Here is a 16,369-nt window from a genome sequence, read left to right as displayed (position 1 = left end):
TGGTTTGGGTTGGAAGGGACTTGAAAGCCCACCCAGTTCCAAACCTCTGCCGTGGCAAGGACACCTCCCACTGGATCAGGTTTGTCAAAGCCCCATCCAACCTGGCCTTGAACATCTCCAATTATAACATTTGGGGCCACGTAGCTGCAGCTTGCTGTCCTTTTCTTACCTGCTGAGATCCGGGATTAGTTTGGTATCTTTCTGTTTCAAACAAATGCTTTTAATACCTCGGTGGTCCAGATCCACCTCCTGGATGGGGAGCATATCTCTGTGTGTATGATTTCTGGGATTGTCAGAACCTCTCTCAGAACTGAAGTCTGGGCAGGCAGAAGGGAGTCCCATCCTTTACACCTCGTGGTTTCTGGCTTCCATAACACAAACAGAATTGTTTACCTAAGTAAGGGTGTGGGTATAAGGGCAGAAATAACAAATGACACAAATTGCAAAGAAAATTAATTCAAACATGCTGCTTTTTTAAGGAAAAAATAATTATTTCTTACTTTATTTTCAGGACGGTGAGGTGGAAGGCCATCCTGTCTGGGCGCTGATTTACTACTGCATGCGCTGCGGAGATCTGACTGCAGCCATGCACGTGGTGAAAAGGGCACAGCACCAGCTGGGAGAGTTTAAAACCTGGTTCCAGGAGTACATGCACAGTAAAGATAGAAGGTAACTGCGAGCTAGGAAAGATGTTTGTGAGGGGCTGGAGTTGCTGTGGAGTACTTAAATAATCAGTGGCTTGGTCAAAATAGAAGCAGCTCGGGTCTCTCCTGGCAGTGGTGGCTGCCTGGTGCTTATATTACCTACCCAAATTACGTACAAGAACTTTCCATATTTGAATTTATGGCTTTGAAGTCTAGAAATCTCCATTGAGAAAGAATTGTTTGAAAAAATAATTTCAAAAATAATACAGTGGTGTAGCTTTGCTTTTTTACTGTAAGATCTGCCCTATATAATGGTAGGATGCGTGAGCTCCCTTTTTCTGCTCATCTACCACAATATTGATGCACCCTTAAAAAGAGTGATTTCTTTTTTTACCTCCCATAGTGGGTACTTGAACATGATTCTCCATTAATTATATGTTTGAATTCACGTATACAACATTTTTACCTATGGATGTAAAGAGAAAGTGCAAAAAATACCAACCAGTGCTTACTGTCATCATGCCTTTGCTGTGAATATGCACCTGTTTATATGAATTCGTATCCAGACAAAGAGGGGCTTCATGTCTTTTCCTTCAATCTTTTTTTCCCTTAGGCTATCTCCTGCCACAGAAAATAAACTGCGTCTTCATTACAGACGAGCTCTGAGAAATAATACTGACCCGTACAAGAGGGCTGTTTATTGTATTATTGGCCACTGTGACATCACGGATAACCAGAGCGAAGTTGCTGATAAAACAGAAGATTATCTTTGGCTAAAAGTAAGTGTGATGTTGGGCTTGTTCTGTTGGTGATTGTTTTTTTCTTCTTTTTGAGAACAGGTCTAGGTGGTATTGCATTTTCACACTGCTCCGCTCCTCCCTACTGCTAGGTCTGGTGTTTTGCATCAATATGATGCGCGTGACCTTGCAGATAGTGATGGGCTGGGACCTCAGTCCCAGAGCTGCTCCGTTACCCTTGTGCTATCAGGTGTTAATTTGAGGACACTTGTCTTGGGAAGTGCCGTGCTCTTCATTTGACACTGATCTTTGTCAGCTGTTTTTAAAAGTAGTGTTAGCTGGCTACACTGAGGATCCTTTGAATTTTCCTTTCTGGATGGATTATGGCTGAAATGGTGTCAACTGGCAGAAGGCAACACTGTCAGTGTCTCTATATAGTCCAAAGTCCTTACAGTTCTGGTGGGGCGTGAAATGTACTTGTCAGTGCCAATTTCTCTCCTTTATCAGAAAGAGGGAGTATAATAATGTATTTGTTAAGATTGGATAGAAAAATACTGTTTTTAATTATTGCTTAATGAGTATTCAAAGTCCCAGCATTGGAGTTTGACAGCATGGACAGATACAGAAGGACCCCTGGGTTATATCTGCTGTTGCTACCGTAGAAATCTTTGTTTCCCAGCCATGGATGGACCTGATGTTGTGACTAGAAGTAGTTTCTAGTCAGTTGGTCAGATCTCAGGAGATGCTTCAAAAGGAAAGAATATCTTCTGAGCACGTATCTTGTGCAAGGTGAAGCTGAAATATCTCTGCTTCTTTCTGTGTGTATTTTAGCTGAACCAAGTGTGTTTTGATGACAGCAGTGCAAGTTCTCCACAAGACCGTTTAACATTATCACAGTTCCAGAAGCAGCTGCTAGAAGACTATGGTAAGAAGCCACCAAGAGATGTGTTAGCTGGGGCTCTGCTTTTCTGCTTAGGGCGCTTTCCAGTTGTTACACAACCCCAGAGTCCCCGTAAAACTCTGTAGTTCTCTACTAGCAACCAGCATCGTTAGGGTGTTTGTGGGCAGCCTGCTTCCCTAGGGCAATGGCAGACTTCAGTAAGACACAATGAATGAATCCTGTGCGTTTCCAGCAATCCAGGGAGCAAATATTCAGCTGTGAACAACACTGCTGCTGTTTGTACTTTATCCATTCTGAATTATGGATTCCTTTCTCTCACCAAAAATACACTAATGTCTTTTAGCAGAACTTCCAGCTTTTGGTATACAGAACAGAAAAGCAGTCATTATCTACTGTAGGCGTGTATTTCCAAGGCTTTTCTCTGTGTCCATCTCTTGTTTGTTATTCTCTTAAATGACTACTTCAAGTCATTTTCTGGGGACCCAAATCACAGTTCGTTCCACTTCAGAAAGTTTTAGCAACATCCACAGCCCAAGAGAGTACTCTTTCCCATAATTATCTTCCAGTCATTCAAAATCAGATCACTTGATCTATCCACAACATAATACAGGGTTTGATTCTCCCCAGATTCCTAGTCTGTAACATCACTCACACCCAGGTAAAAATGTGTGGAAAAGAAATACAACGCGCTACCGTTGGTGTCACTGAGCAGGAAAATCCAGGGGTTTAAAATTATTGGCATAAGTCTAAAAAAGTTGTGATCGCTAGAGAATCTGTTGCAGTCTATCAGAGCTGATGGTCCATTGCCTGGAAAGAACAAAGGAACTTTTTTGAGTAACTGTTTATTCGCTTTAACTTCCTGAATACATCTTTATACTGTGGTCTTTCGTGATATATTTGCAGTGGAACAGTATTCGGTTTTGTCTGGTGTGTTTATTTCTGTTGGCACTGAATAAGCAATTGTGATGCACTGAGACAGGAAGCATTCACTGTCAGTGATCTCTGTTTGCAAAATAATTTCCACTTATGCTCTATGTGTGTTGTGGTTTGGTTTTTTTCAGGTGAATCACATTTTGCAGTGAACCAGCAGCCTTTCCTCTACTTCCAAGTACTGTTCTTGACAGCACAGTTTGAAGCTGCAATCGCTTTTCTCTTCCGGACAGAGCGCTTGCGTTGTCATGCTGTTCATGTTGCGTTGGTCCTGTTTGAGTTAAAATTGCTCCTGAAATCTTCTGGGCAGAGTGCACAGCTATGTAAGTCGTGTGCACTTACTTTATTGTAAAGGAATGCTTTCTGATCCCTTAGAATGCCCCGTAGGCCCTGCAGGTCTATGTAACTGATCAAACAAGCAGCATTTATAACAAGTCTTCTAAAAGTCAATTGTATTAGTTACATTAGAGCTGTGATCCAGAGCTCGATTTGAGATGAAGATCAGAGCGACATTTCCTGGCATTAGATTCTCTGATAGTGCTGTTTCTGACATTGCAGTAAGCCATGAAGCTGGTGACCCTCCTGGAATCAGGCGCTTAAATTTTGTGCGGCTTTTGATGCTTTACACCCGTAAGTTTGAATCAACGGACCCAAGGGAAGCTCTGCAGTACTTCTACTTTCTCAGGTAGGAGCTAATATATGGCTCTAGATGTTCTCCTAGTTATTACTGCTTAATAATTCTTATTTGTGAAGTTCTCAGAAACAGGAATATTTTTCTCCTTCCCTTTCTTTTGTAGGAATGAGAAGGACAGCCAAGGAGAGAATATGTTCTTGCGTTGCGTTAGCGAACTTGTAATTGAAAGCAGAGAGGTATGTTTGGCCATGTTTTGCCTTCCTCACCTAAACTGAAATTCATTTCTTCATTGAAATCTTTATTAGACAGGACTGCCTTAAACAGTTGTTTACCCTTTCTGCCTGATGCAGACCTAGGTGACAGGAGCTCTCACGATGACCATATGTTTAAGTTATTTAATCACATCTTTTTGCCTGTTATTCATTTATATACAAATAATTCTAACATCAGTCGCTGTTCATTCATTCATGACTACATCTTTGTACTTGATAATTATGTTGAGATATGTGCAATTCACCTCTCTGGTTTTGTTTCCTTTTTTCTGACATTACATCTGTGTGCATATAGTTTGATATGATTCTTGGGAAGCTGGAAAACGATGGCAGTAGGAAGGTGAGTTGACAATTTATGTTTATATTTTATATAAAAGTGCAAGCTATGTGTGATTTCTGAGGTAGTCGTGAGGCTTTCTTGCTTTTCTTTATTTTCTACAGCCAAATGATTGCTGTGTTTGGAAATGTGCAAGTTCTCCAAGTATGAGATTTGTATGAGACAGAACAATCTATGACCTGCCCTAGCAGAAGGCAGGTCAGGAGCTGCAGGGCAAACCGTGTCTCTGTATTGGGTAACTTCAGTGAGGTCAGAATTTCATCTTTGAGCAGGAAATGGAATCTAGTGCACGTTAATAAAAAGCAGTTAGTAAAAATGACTTGCCTGTAAGCGGGTGTGAGATTCTCTTAACCAAAGAGTGTGTGAAAACTATGCATGTGACATTATCCTCAGTCACCTTGGAGAAGAAATGTATTGCAGCCCATTAAAAATCCTTGTAATGAAGGGAGCAAGGGCAAACAGACCACAGGCATAGCCACAAGTGATCTGTCTTCTCCATAGAGATGAGGGTAGGCATTGGATCAAAGATCAGCCATTCGTAGTTGTGATGCATCTTCTGCTGTAAAAGCAATAATCTAAAAGTAAAATCTAAGCTTATGCTGTCAGAAGGTAACAGAAACTTTATGGTTGCACATGAAAAGAGGGAGAGTGCATGCAAATGATTAAAATTTCAGATAATCAATGGAGTTTTTCTGTTTATGGCAAGTTTGGAAGCTTTTTGTGTGAAGCAGACTTCAGGTCTGTTTAAAACTTAGTTTTAAGATTAGGGCTTGTGCTGCAGTCATTGCTTCTATAAAAAAAAAAAGAAGATATTTCTGGCAGGATTTTCTTTTAGATCTCTTTCCTCTCAGTTTAAAAGTGAGGTTGGACACACAAGAGCGAGGTAACTCAGTGATCTTTACAGATATGTTTAATTTTACCGTTCTTTGTAAGATAGATAGTATTTAGATTCACCATTAGTAGTGAATCATATTTTCTTGTCTTTACTCCGTTCTTTTTAAATGTGACTGTATTCTTGTGTTTCTTTGGCATGAAACCAGCAATCTTACTTTTAAAATAAATTATTCTAGGTTATATAGTCTTATTCTGCCATCCTCAACTACAGTAAAAGCCTTTCCAGACATCTTTGGCTCTTTCCTCTCTTTTATTCTACTTGTGTTTATTGTTTCTTTAAAAATTCTTGTTGCCCTTTGATTCATCTGTGTAAGATTTCACTGGCGACCTGTTGTGCCAGGATACACAAAACAGCATCCCTGGAGACCCTGGCACGTTGAAGTCTTTTGTGCTTTCCTCTCCTCTGTAATGTGTCATCAGCAATTAAAACAATTCAGAATTTGACCTGTTATCTGGGTCGTTTTGAATGAATTAGAAACCGCAGATGTCTCAGTGCTGACTCTGTTTTGGATAAAGTCTCTCTCACAGGAGCTCTGTCTATTTTTAACGTGCCCCTTTTGCGTGTTCCCATGGAAATGTATGGGCCATTCTAATCATAATCCAACATGTAAATGTTCATTGCCTTGACAGTGTATTCCAGAGTTATTAAGCAACCCAATTTCTCTCCTTTCGTTTTTGTCTCGCTTCTTTAGCCTGGAGTGATAGACAAGTTCACAAGTGACACAAAACCCATTATTAACAAAGTGGCTTCTGCAGCAGAAAACAAAGGGTTGTTTGAAGAAGCTGCAAAACTCTATGACCTTGCAAAGGTAAATATGTGCTGCCTTATATATGTGTACCTGATTCACTATGCTTTTCCAAGCATTCTCCCTGTGATTAGCTGGTTAAATTTCATCTTGGAGATTGAATTGCCCTTATTCAAGCAGTTTATTTCTGCTACTGTTAAAGCAGAACCATTGGCTGCATGGAGAAGGGGTTTCAGTGAGCAAACCCAGATGGATTATACTCCGACCCATTCTGATTTAAGACATCCTGGTTCTTGATCAATGTGGTCATTTGAAGAGATTGCTCCCTGCATGATTGTATTCTGGCTAGTGAGGTTACTTACCTGGAGTGTGCTCTTCCAGTTTCATAGATGCTGAATTGAAATCTAAAGTAGTTGGTTTTACAGGAAATACTCTTGTTTCCTTTTGAGATGTTTTAAAAATAAAAGTGAATACAACCATAGCAACTGTTTTAGAGAAAAAATAGGGGAAAATAGCTTTTCACGTGAGTCAGCGGTGTTATGTTGCTCATTAGCTAATTGGATCTTGACTCGGTGGGAGGGAGGCATCTCTGAGCTTGCAACGGGCACCACTGCATGAGATCTTTCTGCTTTTTTGATGAGATTAAAACACTACGTCCTAACATGCTTCTTTTATTTGTGGGTAACTGTAATGCCAACAGAACCCTGACAAAGTTTTAGAACTGATGAACAAGCTCCTCAGTCCCGTTGTTCCCCAGATGGGCACTCCGCAGTCAAACAAAGAGCGGTTGAAGAACATGGCCCATTCCATTGCTGAGAGGTAAGACAAGGGGGCAGGACCTCACCTGGGACTGTCAGTTCAGTGGGTGTTCATTCCTGGCTTTCTTTCTGCTGGTTGAACTGTGGCATCCCAAACAGAATGTCTTTCCTGCTGTGGAAGACAGAGGAGAGGTCGGTTTACCCTGTCCTGCTCATGCTGACTTGCAGTGCTGACACCAGAAATGTGATCTGCAGGGGCAGGGCAGGTAAATTTGGCAAGAGGTTTTATCTGTAGGTGAATTGGGAAAAGGGAACTGCAGGATTGCCAGCAGGAGTCGGAGCCTATTAAAGAGCAATAAATAGGGTGAATTGTGTGGTTTTGATTATTTTTAAAGCAACATATCGTAAGAGTATCATTGCACACAATTCACCTGTTTGGAATAGTGTTGAGAGAAATACAAAACCAGCAATTCTGAGTTGTAACAGCAGAGTGGCCACATTCGGGAGCCATCTGAAAACTGTATTTCACTGCTGCTTTAATGAGAGCAGAAGAGGGAACATTTAAGCTGAGGTGCTTATGTGGCTAATACAACCAGTGAGCCTCACTTCCACAGCCTGTTACTGTAAGGAAGTGCCATGTTTATAAAAGAGACAAGTGGAAGTGAGGAGTGCGAGCAGACAGCCCTCCAGTCCATCTCCTGGATGCAAGTGTAGCTAGAGAGAGCATGTAGAAGCATCTAATCCATTTTTTAACTCTTAAGTTCTTGCCTGAAGCAGGCAGTCGTGCTTGTACAGCGCTTTGCTTGCCTTGCAGTTCTCTGGTTCCTGTCACTGTTTTCCCTATGAATATGGGAAATGTGAGCATTTGAGAGGAAACAAATGCTGAATCTGATGGAAAAATAGAAGTGAATTAGAAGTATCTTTAAAAAAACATAACCCATGAAAATTCTGCCTCTCAAGAAAAATGAAAGCTGTCCTTTATTAGACGCTTTCTGTCCTTGTGCTTGATGTCTCTGTTTCCAAGACCTGCAAGAGAACATTTATAAATGGTTGCCATTTTGCACAATAACATTGTAAAACAATTTCTTTTAGGTACAAAGCTCAGGGGATAAGTGCAAAGAAATCCATTGACTCCACGTTCTACCTTCTGCTAGACTTAATCACGTTTTTTGATGAATATCACTCTGGTCACATTGACAGGGCCTTTGATGTAAGTTTCAAGAGTTCTGTTTGAAGTGCAGCCTTCCTAATGCCCTTGAAAGCCCAGAATGTCTCAAATAACATCACTTAAAACAAAAAAATTGTTTCATGAGTGAGAAGGTACCATTAATTCAGTAATAATTTAAAAATATGTCTCTGTTGCTTGATGATGGGGACAATCTTTCTGGAGCCTTTTTGTAAACATTGAGCAAAATATTCCTGCTAGTCAACAATGTGAGGAGATAAACCAATAAATAATAATGACATTATTTGTCTTGAATGAAATCGGTAGCATTTAATTAAAACTTAAAAAATATACTTTAACTGTATATGGTACATAGAACATTGATTACCTACTCAGATTCCTGTTTTCTTTTTGAAGGTTATTGAACGCCTAAAGCTTGTACCTCTTAGCCAAGACTGTATAGAGGAGAGAGTTGCTGCCTTCCGGAATTTCAGCGATGAAGTAAGTAATGTCTCTTGGGTTTAGCTTCTGAAAGCCTTTTGCTTTGTTAAAAGGATCTTAAAACCTCGTCATCTCATCATTCTTATTCTTTAATGGGGGGATAGGATGGAATTATTTCATACAAGTAGATTCTTGGCTTGCAACTTTTTCTCCTCAAGGCTGCTCCTCGGAGCACTAGGAATTCCCTGCTGAGAAGTCCTGTCTCCATTTTGAAGAAAGCACCTGCAGATCTGAATCTCTCTGAACTTACCGAATTTAATTCAAGAATTTGCAATAGAGAAAACTTTCAGCTGTGCTGCTGGCTTAGTTCTTCCATGCTCTTAATGGTCACCAAGCATTTGTAGGGGCTTGTGTTTCCTTCCTTCCAAACTAGAGGAACTCATGTATTTGGGTGTTAGCAGATGAAGCATAATGGAAAGGTATTATTGCTTTTGAACTGTTTTAACTCAAGGATGAGACTTCTCTTTTATACAGCGTTTGTGCGTATTTGGGTGTGTTTTGTGTTCAAGTGCTTTGGGTTTTATCTGAACTGCACCTCTCCAACATGGAAGTGCAGCCTTTATGCGTAGCTGTCTCGGAACTCTGGGTAAGTTTTTGTGCCAGGTGGTGGAATCACAGCAGGAGTAACTATTAAATGTGTAACTGTTATACAACGATGTATCAACCATAGTTATCCCTGCTTGGTTTTCTGATGTCACAGCAACAGTAATGATTCTGCCAACCTATTCTTCATTGCAATGTATGTTTCTTTTTCCCCCTTCTTTGTGTAGATCAGGCACAATTTATCTGAGGTCCTGCTTGCAACCATGAATATTTTATTCACCCAGTATAAGAGGATGAAAGGCACTAGCCCAGCCACTCCTGCCAGACCCCAGCGGGTAATGGAAGATAGAGATTCGGTAAGATTATCATCCTTGCGTCTGACAAGTTTTCCTACTTCCTTTTTCTCCTGACTTCAAGGGCATGGATTACAAATAACTGTGAATATCTTCATAATGTAATGGTGTAATGGTCTTCACTTTTGACTTGCCCAGTTACTTGGAGTCTTGGACTACTCATCTTGCTCAGTTACTTAGAGTGTTGAGACTAGGCTTTTGTAACTTCAGCTTTGTGTAAAGAAAGGATATTGCTCTAAATGGCATGGAGCTAATTAAGATGTATTACGCTATATATCCACCTCCTAGCAAGAGAAAACAAGCATTCCTTGACTTCTCCCCTTCGCTCGCTTCTCTAGTGATGTGGGCTGGTATTTCCACAGTGTCCTTGGGCAGTACACTGAGAAGTTCAAGTACGTTCAGGTGGTGCAGCAGTTTGCCAGCGCCGTTCTGCTGCCTCCGCAGCGGAGCGGGCAGCTCCCAGCTGCTGCGGTGATTGGTCTGGTGACCTGGTTTGAATGGCTGACAGCAGTGGGTTTGACTGACTTCACTGCTGGAGCTGGAGCTGAAGCATTTCCCCGACCAATGATAGGAGCCCACACCTCCAGCAGGCCTCAAAATAGATGCCACTTACAGGGCACAGCCAGATTTGTGAGCACTCACCTGTCAATGGGCTGTGTTGAGCAGAAGGGCTCTCAGCTTAGCTGTTGTTGGGTTTGGTGTTGTAGCTTTTAATAAGTTAAAGCTGCCAGAGGCACTTGAAAACCAAGGCCAAACCACTCATCCCACCTTGCAGATTAGGAAATGAATATCAGCTCCTTTTGAGAAGGGAACCAGCTTGGGCCACAGCCAGCTTTATTCCAGGCTTTCGTCATCCACAAATGTGTCCTTTGTCTGTAAATTGCAATATTGGTAAAAATCCCAGTAGCATTTTAAATTACATCAGAAATTTAAGTGCTCAAGTAGCAATACAGCTTTTGTCTTTGGGGTGCAGCCTGTGTGAGCTACAGGATCCTGCCTCGACGCTGTGCTTGTACTCCAGATCAGCAGTGCTGGAGAAGGGTGCATGCTGCCTGGGCTTCTCCCACCTTGAATTCTGCCTGTGTGAAGAAGCCTCAGGCTAACGTAAATTGTTACCTGCTCTGAGTGTTCATAGGGTTGATGCTGAGCAAACTGCCTTAGCTTCCTGCTTTCCAAGTGAGCCGTTTATCTTGGGTTTGTGATTTCAGTCCTGTGCGTTATCTAGAAGCATTTACCATCTCCATAGGGGTGCGGTGCTGTCATAACCATGGCCTACCAAGGATTGTTGGGCTGATGGGCAGTGGGATCAGCAGCTTTGCGAGCAGGAGTTTGTGTAGAAGGAAGTCACCATGACATCGTATCACATCAACAACATGCTCAGCGTGAGTGTGCTTCATAAACACGCTCTGCACTCTGGTCCTGTTACAGCTGTGGAGATCAGCTGATGATGTACCTTGTTAAAAACACTTGAAAGTCTCTGTTTTTTCAGGCTTCAAGTTTCGTTAATCAAGCTTCTGGCCTTGTGGTGGGATCTCCTGGCAGCAGAGTATCAGTGGTGTTGGAGAGGCAGGGTTTCCAAGTCACGTGCAATAAAAGCTGTGCTTAATGGTCAGAAGAGACAAGTGCCTGCTGCCTCTGCAGTCAGGGGGTGATGAGAGAAGAGCTCGACTGTAATGTCAGAAGGGACCATAAATCTGGCAATGTAGGATTAGCTGGAGAGGAAAAACCTACTGCCCTGTAGCTCCCGGCTGCCTGAAGTTTTGCATACGTGGAAGAATACCAAACCTGGGCACAAGGAGGGTAGGGTAAGAACAGCTTTAGCCTGCGTTCCCCCTTTTTCTTAGCCTGAAGAATTTCTAGGTCACTTCAGTTTCCCTATCTGGGAAGCAACTCAGGGGATTTTAGTGGTGGGAAAAATTGAGGGCATTTCAAATGTGAGGAGAGAGGTGTTTCTTCAGTGAAGCCTCCCTGTTCACCTGAACAGAGAAAGCAGATAGGAGCTTCTGCAGGCAGTGCTTGGCAAGAATTTTTTTATTTGAACTTCCCTGGGAGAAAGGCAGCTTTTCTTTTTTCCACAGGAAAGCAAATTTTAGGGAATATCATGCTCTTCCCAAAGCTTTAACAATCTCGGCGCGTTGCCCAGTAGACAGCACAAGCAAAAAATATCACTTTTCCTTGAACAACCTATTGAAATTTGCTGTAGATCCAGCAGAGCAGACAGATTCAAATCCCTCTGTATACCAGAAGAATTTGTAAACACGAGATAACAGCTGTTTGTAAGTCTGAGTAACAGGGAATGGAGTCTCCCAGCATAGGAACACACGGCTCTTACATTTGCCCTCTGGTGCCACGCACTGGTCTGCCGACTGCCCGAGGTGAGATGCTGCTGTAATGGATAGAGAGTAGAAGGGCTTGGGCAGGAGCAGTGCAGACCCAGCAGCGAGGGCAGGATGGGGAGGAATCGCACCTCTGGAGCCTCCTGAACCCAGTGACTGTCTCTGCTGGAACGACTGCTGTCCCACTGTGGTGTTGAAATGGACTTTGTTTAGAAATGTATGGGTTCGGGGTCAGAGCTAGCATTTTGTTTATTTCTGAATGAAATCACCTATGCTGTGTTTTGAGTCTTTTAATGTATCTACATGGATTAGTTTTGGGAATGAGGGAGCAAAGCCCTGTCCCGCTCGCTGATCCGTCTTGTCAGATGTCAGGCAGAGCTTGCAGCGAGCCCAGACAGCAGCGCCAGAACCACGGCTGCGGTGACAGCCCTAACCCAGGTGCCGTGAGTGCGTGACAGCAATGTCATATGCTCCCCGCCCTGATCCTGGGTGGCAAACTCTCTGGAGCAGCCCAAGGGCTTTATCTCGGTGGCACAATTAAGTCATGAAACGAATGGAATTCTTTGGTTTTTTTTTTTTTTTAATTTGTGGTCTTACTGTAAATTGCCAGCAACTCTAACATTCATTAGGTAATTACAGCCAATAGAACACCTAGACCTCCAGGCCGCTCTTAACCTCTGCAAACTTCCATTCATTCTTCCTGAAGTATTGCAACCTATCCTGTTGTTTTGATTTTTTAAAAGTGGACCAGCTCTGTTATCATTGCCACTGAAAAGATTAAGGGAGCAGTAACGTGCACTGCTCCTAAGCCTTCCTGAGACACAGTTAGAGTGTCTGCCTCTCAGTATTTTAATTCCCAAGAGTCAGACACCTTGTTATGCTTTTTTTCATCTCCCACCTGTTTTGACCTCCACAGAAAGGCAACAGGTCAGACAGAACTACAGAGCCTTGCTGTTTAGCAGATTTGGAAGCAAACTAGAAGAAGAGTTGTCTGTGACTGGAATGGAACAAGTGATTTCCAGGCCACTTTGTCAAGTAGCCAGTGCATTGGTGTTAACCAGGTGGTAACTTAGGGCTGGGAAAGCTGTCCAGGGAGCTTTGTAGCGACTGGGTCTGTCTCAGTTTTGCTGTGTACCCCAGCGGCCTAAGGAAGGGAGGAGTGCCTCCTGCTGCAGCGCTGCATGCCGACTGCAGCTCTTGGTGTTCATCCGCCCTCAGCCAGACAGGGACATAGCGTGGGATGAGAACCGCTCTGTGTTTCAGCTAGGCCACCAGGCTTTGTAGACAGCAACAAGTCACAGCTTCCCTTCAGGCAGGATAACGGAAACAGAAGATTAAAGGGCCCTGATCTCAGTGCTATAAAAAACTTGCTTTCCTGCCCCATGTGTAAAGTTAAAGGTGTTTTGCACAGCTTAAGCAGTAGCATTTACACAGCGTCTTGAAACAAACAGGTGAGCATCCCAGCTTTTCCATTATTGTCTTCCAAAGCTCCTCTGTTGCCATTGAATAACTGGCTCATTTAACATCACCCTGAAAAAGGGGTAGAATTGCCCAGAGGGGCATCAGGGATGGTGTTTACAACTGTTCCCGGCTGTTTAATGGTCACTTCTCCATTTGAAAGTTCCTGCTGTCAGATTTACCATGCCCACTGCAACCAAAGCTGATTCGTCTTTCCCCACAGATGGTAGACTAAAGAAAGATTTGAACAGTGGGATCTTCTAGTGCAGTAATTTGGAATGCTTAATATTTAAGAAGAAAGCACTGTGAGCAATCAAAACAATCAGTCTGCATGCTTTTCCATAAAGATTGGGGCTCTCTCTATTCTCCTGTCATCTTCCCTGGAGGTGTTTAAGGCATGGGTGGACTAGGTGCTGAGGGACATGGTTTAGTGTTTGATAGGAATGGTTGGACTCGATAATCCGGTGGGTCTCTTCCAACCTGGTTATTCTGTGAGTCTATGAATGATTCTACTTCTAATTTACTAGCGGTTTTAACAAATGAAAGAAGTAACAGCTGAAGGGATACAGGCATAACGTAGCCTTCTGGTGCACAAGGAGGAATTTAGTTACGTTAGACAAAGGTCCCTGAATGCAACACCATCGTATTACAGAATGAAGAGCCTTTAAGGATGTAGGTGATGCTGGAGACCCCAGGCCTGTGTGTGGCACCACCGGTTTGTTTCTAGTGCTTCTGCTTTGTGAATGTTTGGTGAATTATTTCAGCAGGGTCAACTTCATATTTTGCAAGGTGGGAGAGAACTCTTTTGCCCTGGGAAAGCCCACTTCATGTAGAAATGTCAAGATTGTTCCAGTACATATTGTTGGCAGTGTGTTTTCTTGGATAATTTTATATAAATGGCATTATTTGTTTAAGCAAAAGGGAAATTTGAAATGCTTTTAATAGTTGGAAAAGGAAATAATTGGATTTCCTTCCAAGAGAGATGTTATCAAGAGAGCAGCTCTGAGAAATAAAGATTGCATTTGCCTGTTGGGAAAGGCAAGTGTTTAACTCATGTCCAACTCAGCTTTCACTAGGAGTTTTTTGATACTAAAGTAACTGTGCTTTATTTTTCTGTTTTTTAGCAACTTCGATCTCAAGCTCGTGCACTCATAACTTTTGCTGGAATGATCCCTTACAGAACATCGGGAGACACAAATGCAAGACTGGTGCAAATGGAGGTCCTTATGAATTAGCAGAGAAGCTTTTGCGTAGGGTTGCAGCATCCTGTGCCTGGTTGGACCAGTATCGTTCTGTATTCTGTATTTTTGTTGATGGAAATAAATTTCTTTGATTTCTGTTTGTTTTTGACATTTTCATTTTCACTGATTTTTGTGCTTTTATGTTTTTATTCATTTTATTTAATGTGGTTTATGCTTAGAAAAAGAATTAGCTGTGCAGAGAAAGAAGCTGTAGATCTGCTGTAGGGCAGTGGATGAGCAATTTTATAGCAGGAGAGAAGATGGAGACAAAAAGTTTGATTTAATGCTTGCTGAACATCCAGCTTGGAACTTTTAGGGCTTTTTTGTTTTTTTGAATGCATGTTAAGTGTTCAAAACCTGTTGATGATACACCACCTGTGTGAGACACTGCTGTCAGTCCATAACATTGTTTGCATTGTGTTTGTGTTTGAGGTGCAAAAGAGCTCAGTGTGTGACGAAGACTACTTTACACTTAACAAAGTTTAAAATCTTGGGTCCCTGTCTCGGATTTACGCAGCTCTGCAAACCCTATAGCTCCCGAGGCTTTCACAGGAGCGGCTGGGATTTGAAACAGCTATATTTTGGTAGGAGAAATATGTGTGATCAACACGTGGGTTTTTAGCCAGTTGCATTCAAAATAATCCCAAACTGAGTTCACCAGGAGCAGTAAGGAAGCTGGCCAGAGAAATCCAAGTGTGGATGCATTGGGCATGGGCAGGTGCTGCTGCTGATTTAGTGGAAAATGCGAGTCCCATTAAAGCAGGGACATTAAAAATCAGTTAGCTGTGAATGTTTTGAGCTGCAACTAAATTGTTGTGAAAGCCCATGGACCGTGCTGTGTCACAAGCTTTTCTCTTTAATACAGCTGCCTGTCTTTGATATGAAATGGAAGGAGTGGTTATGGTTACTCTTGATTGCTCCCTGCAAACACGTCCTTCTGCACTGCTGTGGTCTTGCCCTCATGCCATTTGTGTTATTGGGATACAAGAAAACGTGCGGTTCTGGATACAGAACAGGCAATAAAATGTGAGGCTGAGAGAGTTGGGGTTGTTCAGGCTGGAGAAGAGAAGGCTCCAGGGAGACCTTAGAGCAGCTTCCAGGACTGAAAGGGGCTCCAGGAAAGCTGGGGAGGGGCTCTTGTTAGGGTGTGCAGGGACAGGATGAGGGGGAGCGGTTTCAAGCTGCAAGAGGGGAGATCGAGATGAGATCGGAGGAAGAAATGTTCTTCTGTGAGGGTGGGGAGGCCCTGGCCCAGGTTGCCCAGAGCAGTGGTGGCTGCCCCATCCCTGGAGGTGTTCAAGGCCAGGTTGGATGGGGTTTGGAGCAACTGGATCTAGTGAGAGGTGTCCCTGTCCATGGCAGGGGTGGAACTGGGTGGGCTTTGAGGTCCCTTCCAACCCAAACCATTCCGTGATACCATGATTTCAACCTTTGCATGTTAACAGACATCATGGGAGAGCATCTTCATTTTGCAGTGTCTTAGTTTAACAGCGTAGAGGGATATTTGACTGATGTTACGATAATTACCTAATTACTTTTTCCACCAGATGTGTTGTAGCATAAATCTTGTCAGCCTTTTGGACAGGAGGCACAGGGATGGCTTGCCAAGCCCCCCAAACCCATGTCTCATGGCATTAGCAAACAAGCGCTGGGGCTCCCAGCAGGTTCAGCTAGGAATGGTGAGTGGCACCGAGGGGTCCCAGGGCGTGTGCAGGATTGCTGGGAGAGACCTGGAACCTGGACAACACCCCACGAATAAAGGGGGATCTGGTGAGTTACCAAGGAGTTATTGGGGGTAAACGGGGGGGGGAGTTGAATGACAAAATGCCAACGGGTGAGCATGGAAAGCTGTGTTGGTTATTAACATTCCTGGCATATTCACATGGGAGTGCTTGCTCTGTCCCAGCTGAAAATTCATC

General features: G+C 42.9%; 2 protein-coding genes across 3 annotated transcripts in view; one reads left to right on the top strand and one right to left on the bottom strand.

Annotated features, from left to right (window-relative positions):
* NUP93 (nucleoporin 93) overlaps positions 1-14,561 on the top strand; it is a 74,692-nt gene extending 60,131 nt beyond the window's left edge. For both annotated transcript variants that reach the window (XM_069868680.1, XM_069868681.1), the window contains 13 exons: positions 512-669; positions 1,258-1,423; positions 2,213-2,306; positions 3,344-3,535; positions 3,771-3,897; positions 4,010-4,082; positions 4,414-4,458; positions 6,042-6,158; positions 6,796-6,914; positions 7,946-8,063; positions 8,436-8,519; positions 9,290-9,418; positions 14,334-14,561. In XM_069868680.1, the coding sequence (XP_069724781.1) occupies positions 512-669; positions 1,258-1,423; positions 2,213-2,306; positions 3,344-3,535; positions 3,771-3,897; positions 4,010-4,082; positions 4,414-4,458; positions 6,042-6,158; positions 6,796-6,914; positions 7,946-8,063; positions 8,436-8,519; positions 9,290-9,418; positions 14,334-14,444 (1,533 nt within the window). In that variant the 3' untranslated portion in view covers positions 14,445-14,561. The remainder of the gene's footprint in view (positions 1-511; positions 670-1,257; positions 1,424-2,212; positions 2,307-3,343; positions 3,536-3,770; positions 3,898-4,009; positions 4,083-4,413; positions 4,459-6,041; positions 6,159-6,795; positions 6,915-7,945; positions 8,064-8,435; positions 8,520-9,289; positions 9,419-14,333) is intronic.
* AMFR (autocrine motility factor receptor) overlaps positions 1-16,369 on the bottom strand; it is a 414,702-nt gene that overhangs the window by 166,679 nt on the left and 231,654 nt on the right. The window lies entirely within an intron of this gene.

The sequence above is a fragment of the Phaenicophaeus curvirostris genome, chromosome 14 (genome assembly GCF_032191515.1).
Source record: "Phaenicophaeus curvirostris isolate KB17595 chromosome 14, BPBGC_Pcur_1.0, whole genome shotgun sequence".
Lineage (NCBI taxonomy): Eukaryota > Metazoa > Chordata > Aves > Cuculiformes > Cuculidae > Phaenicophaeus > Phaenicophaeus curvirostris.
Note: the sequence above shows the minus strand (reverse complement) of the source record. Positions and strands in the feature narration are given on the sequence as shown.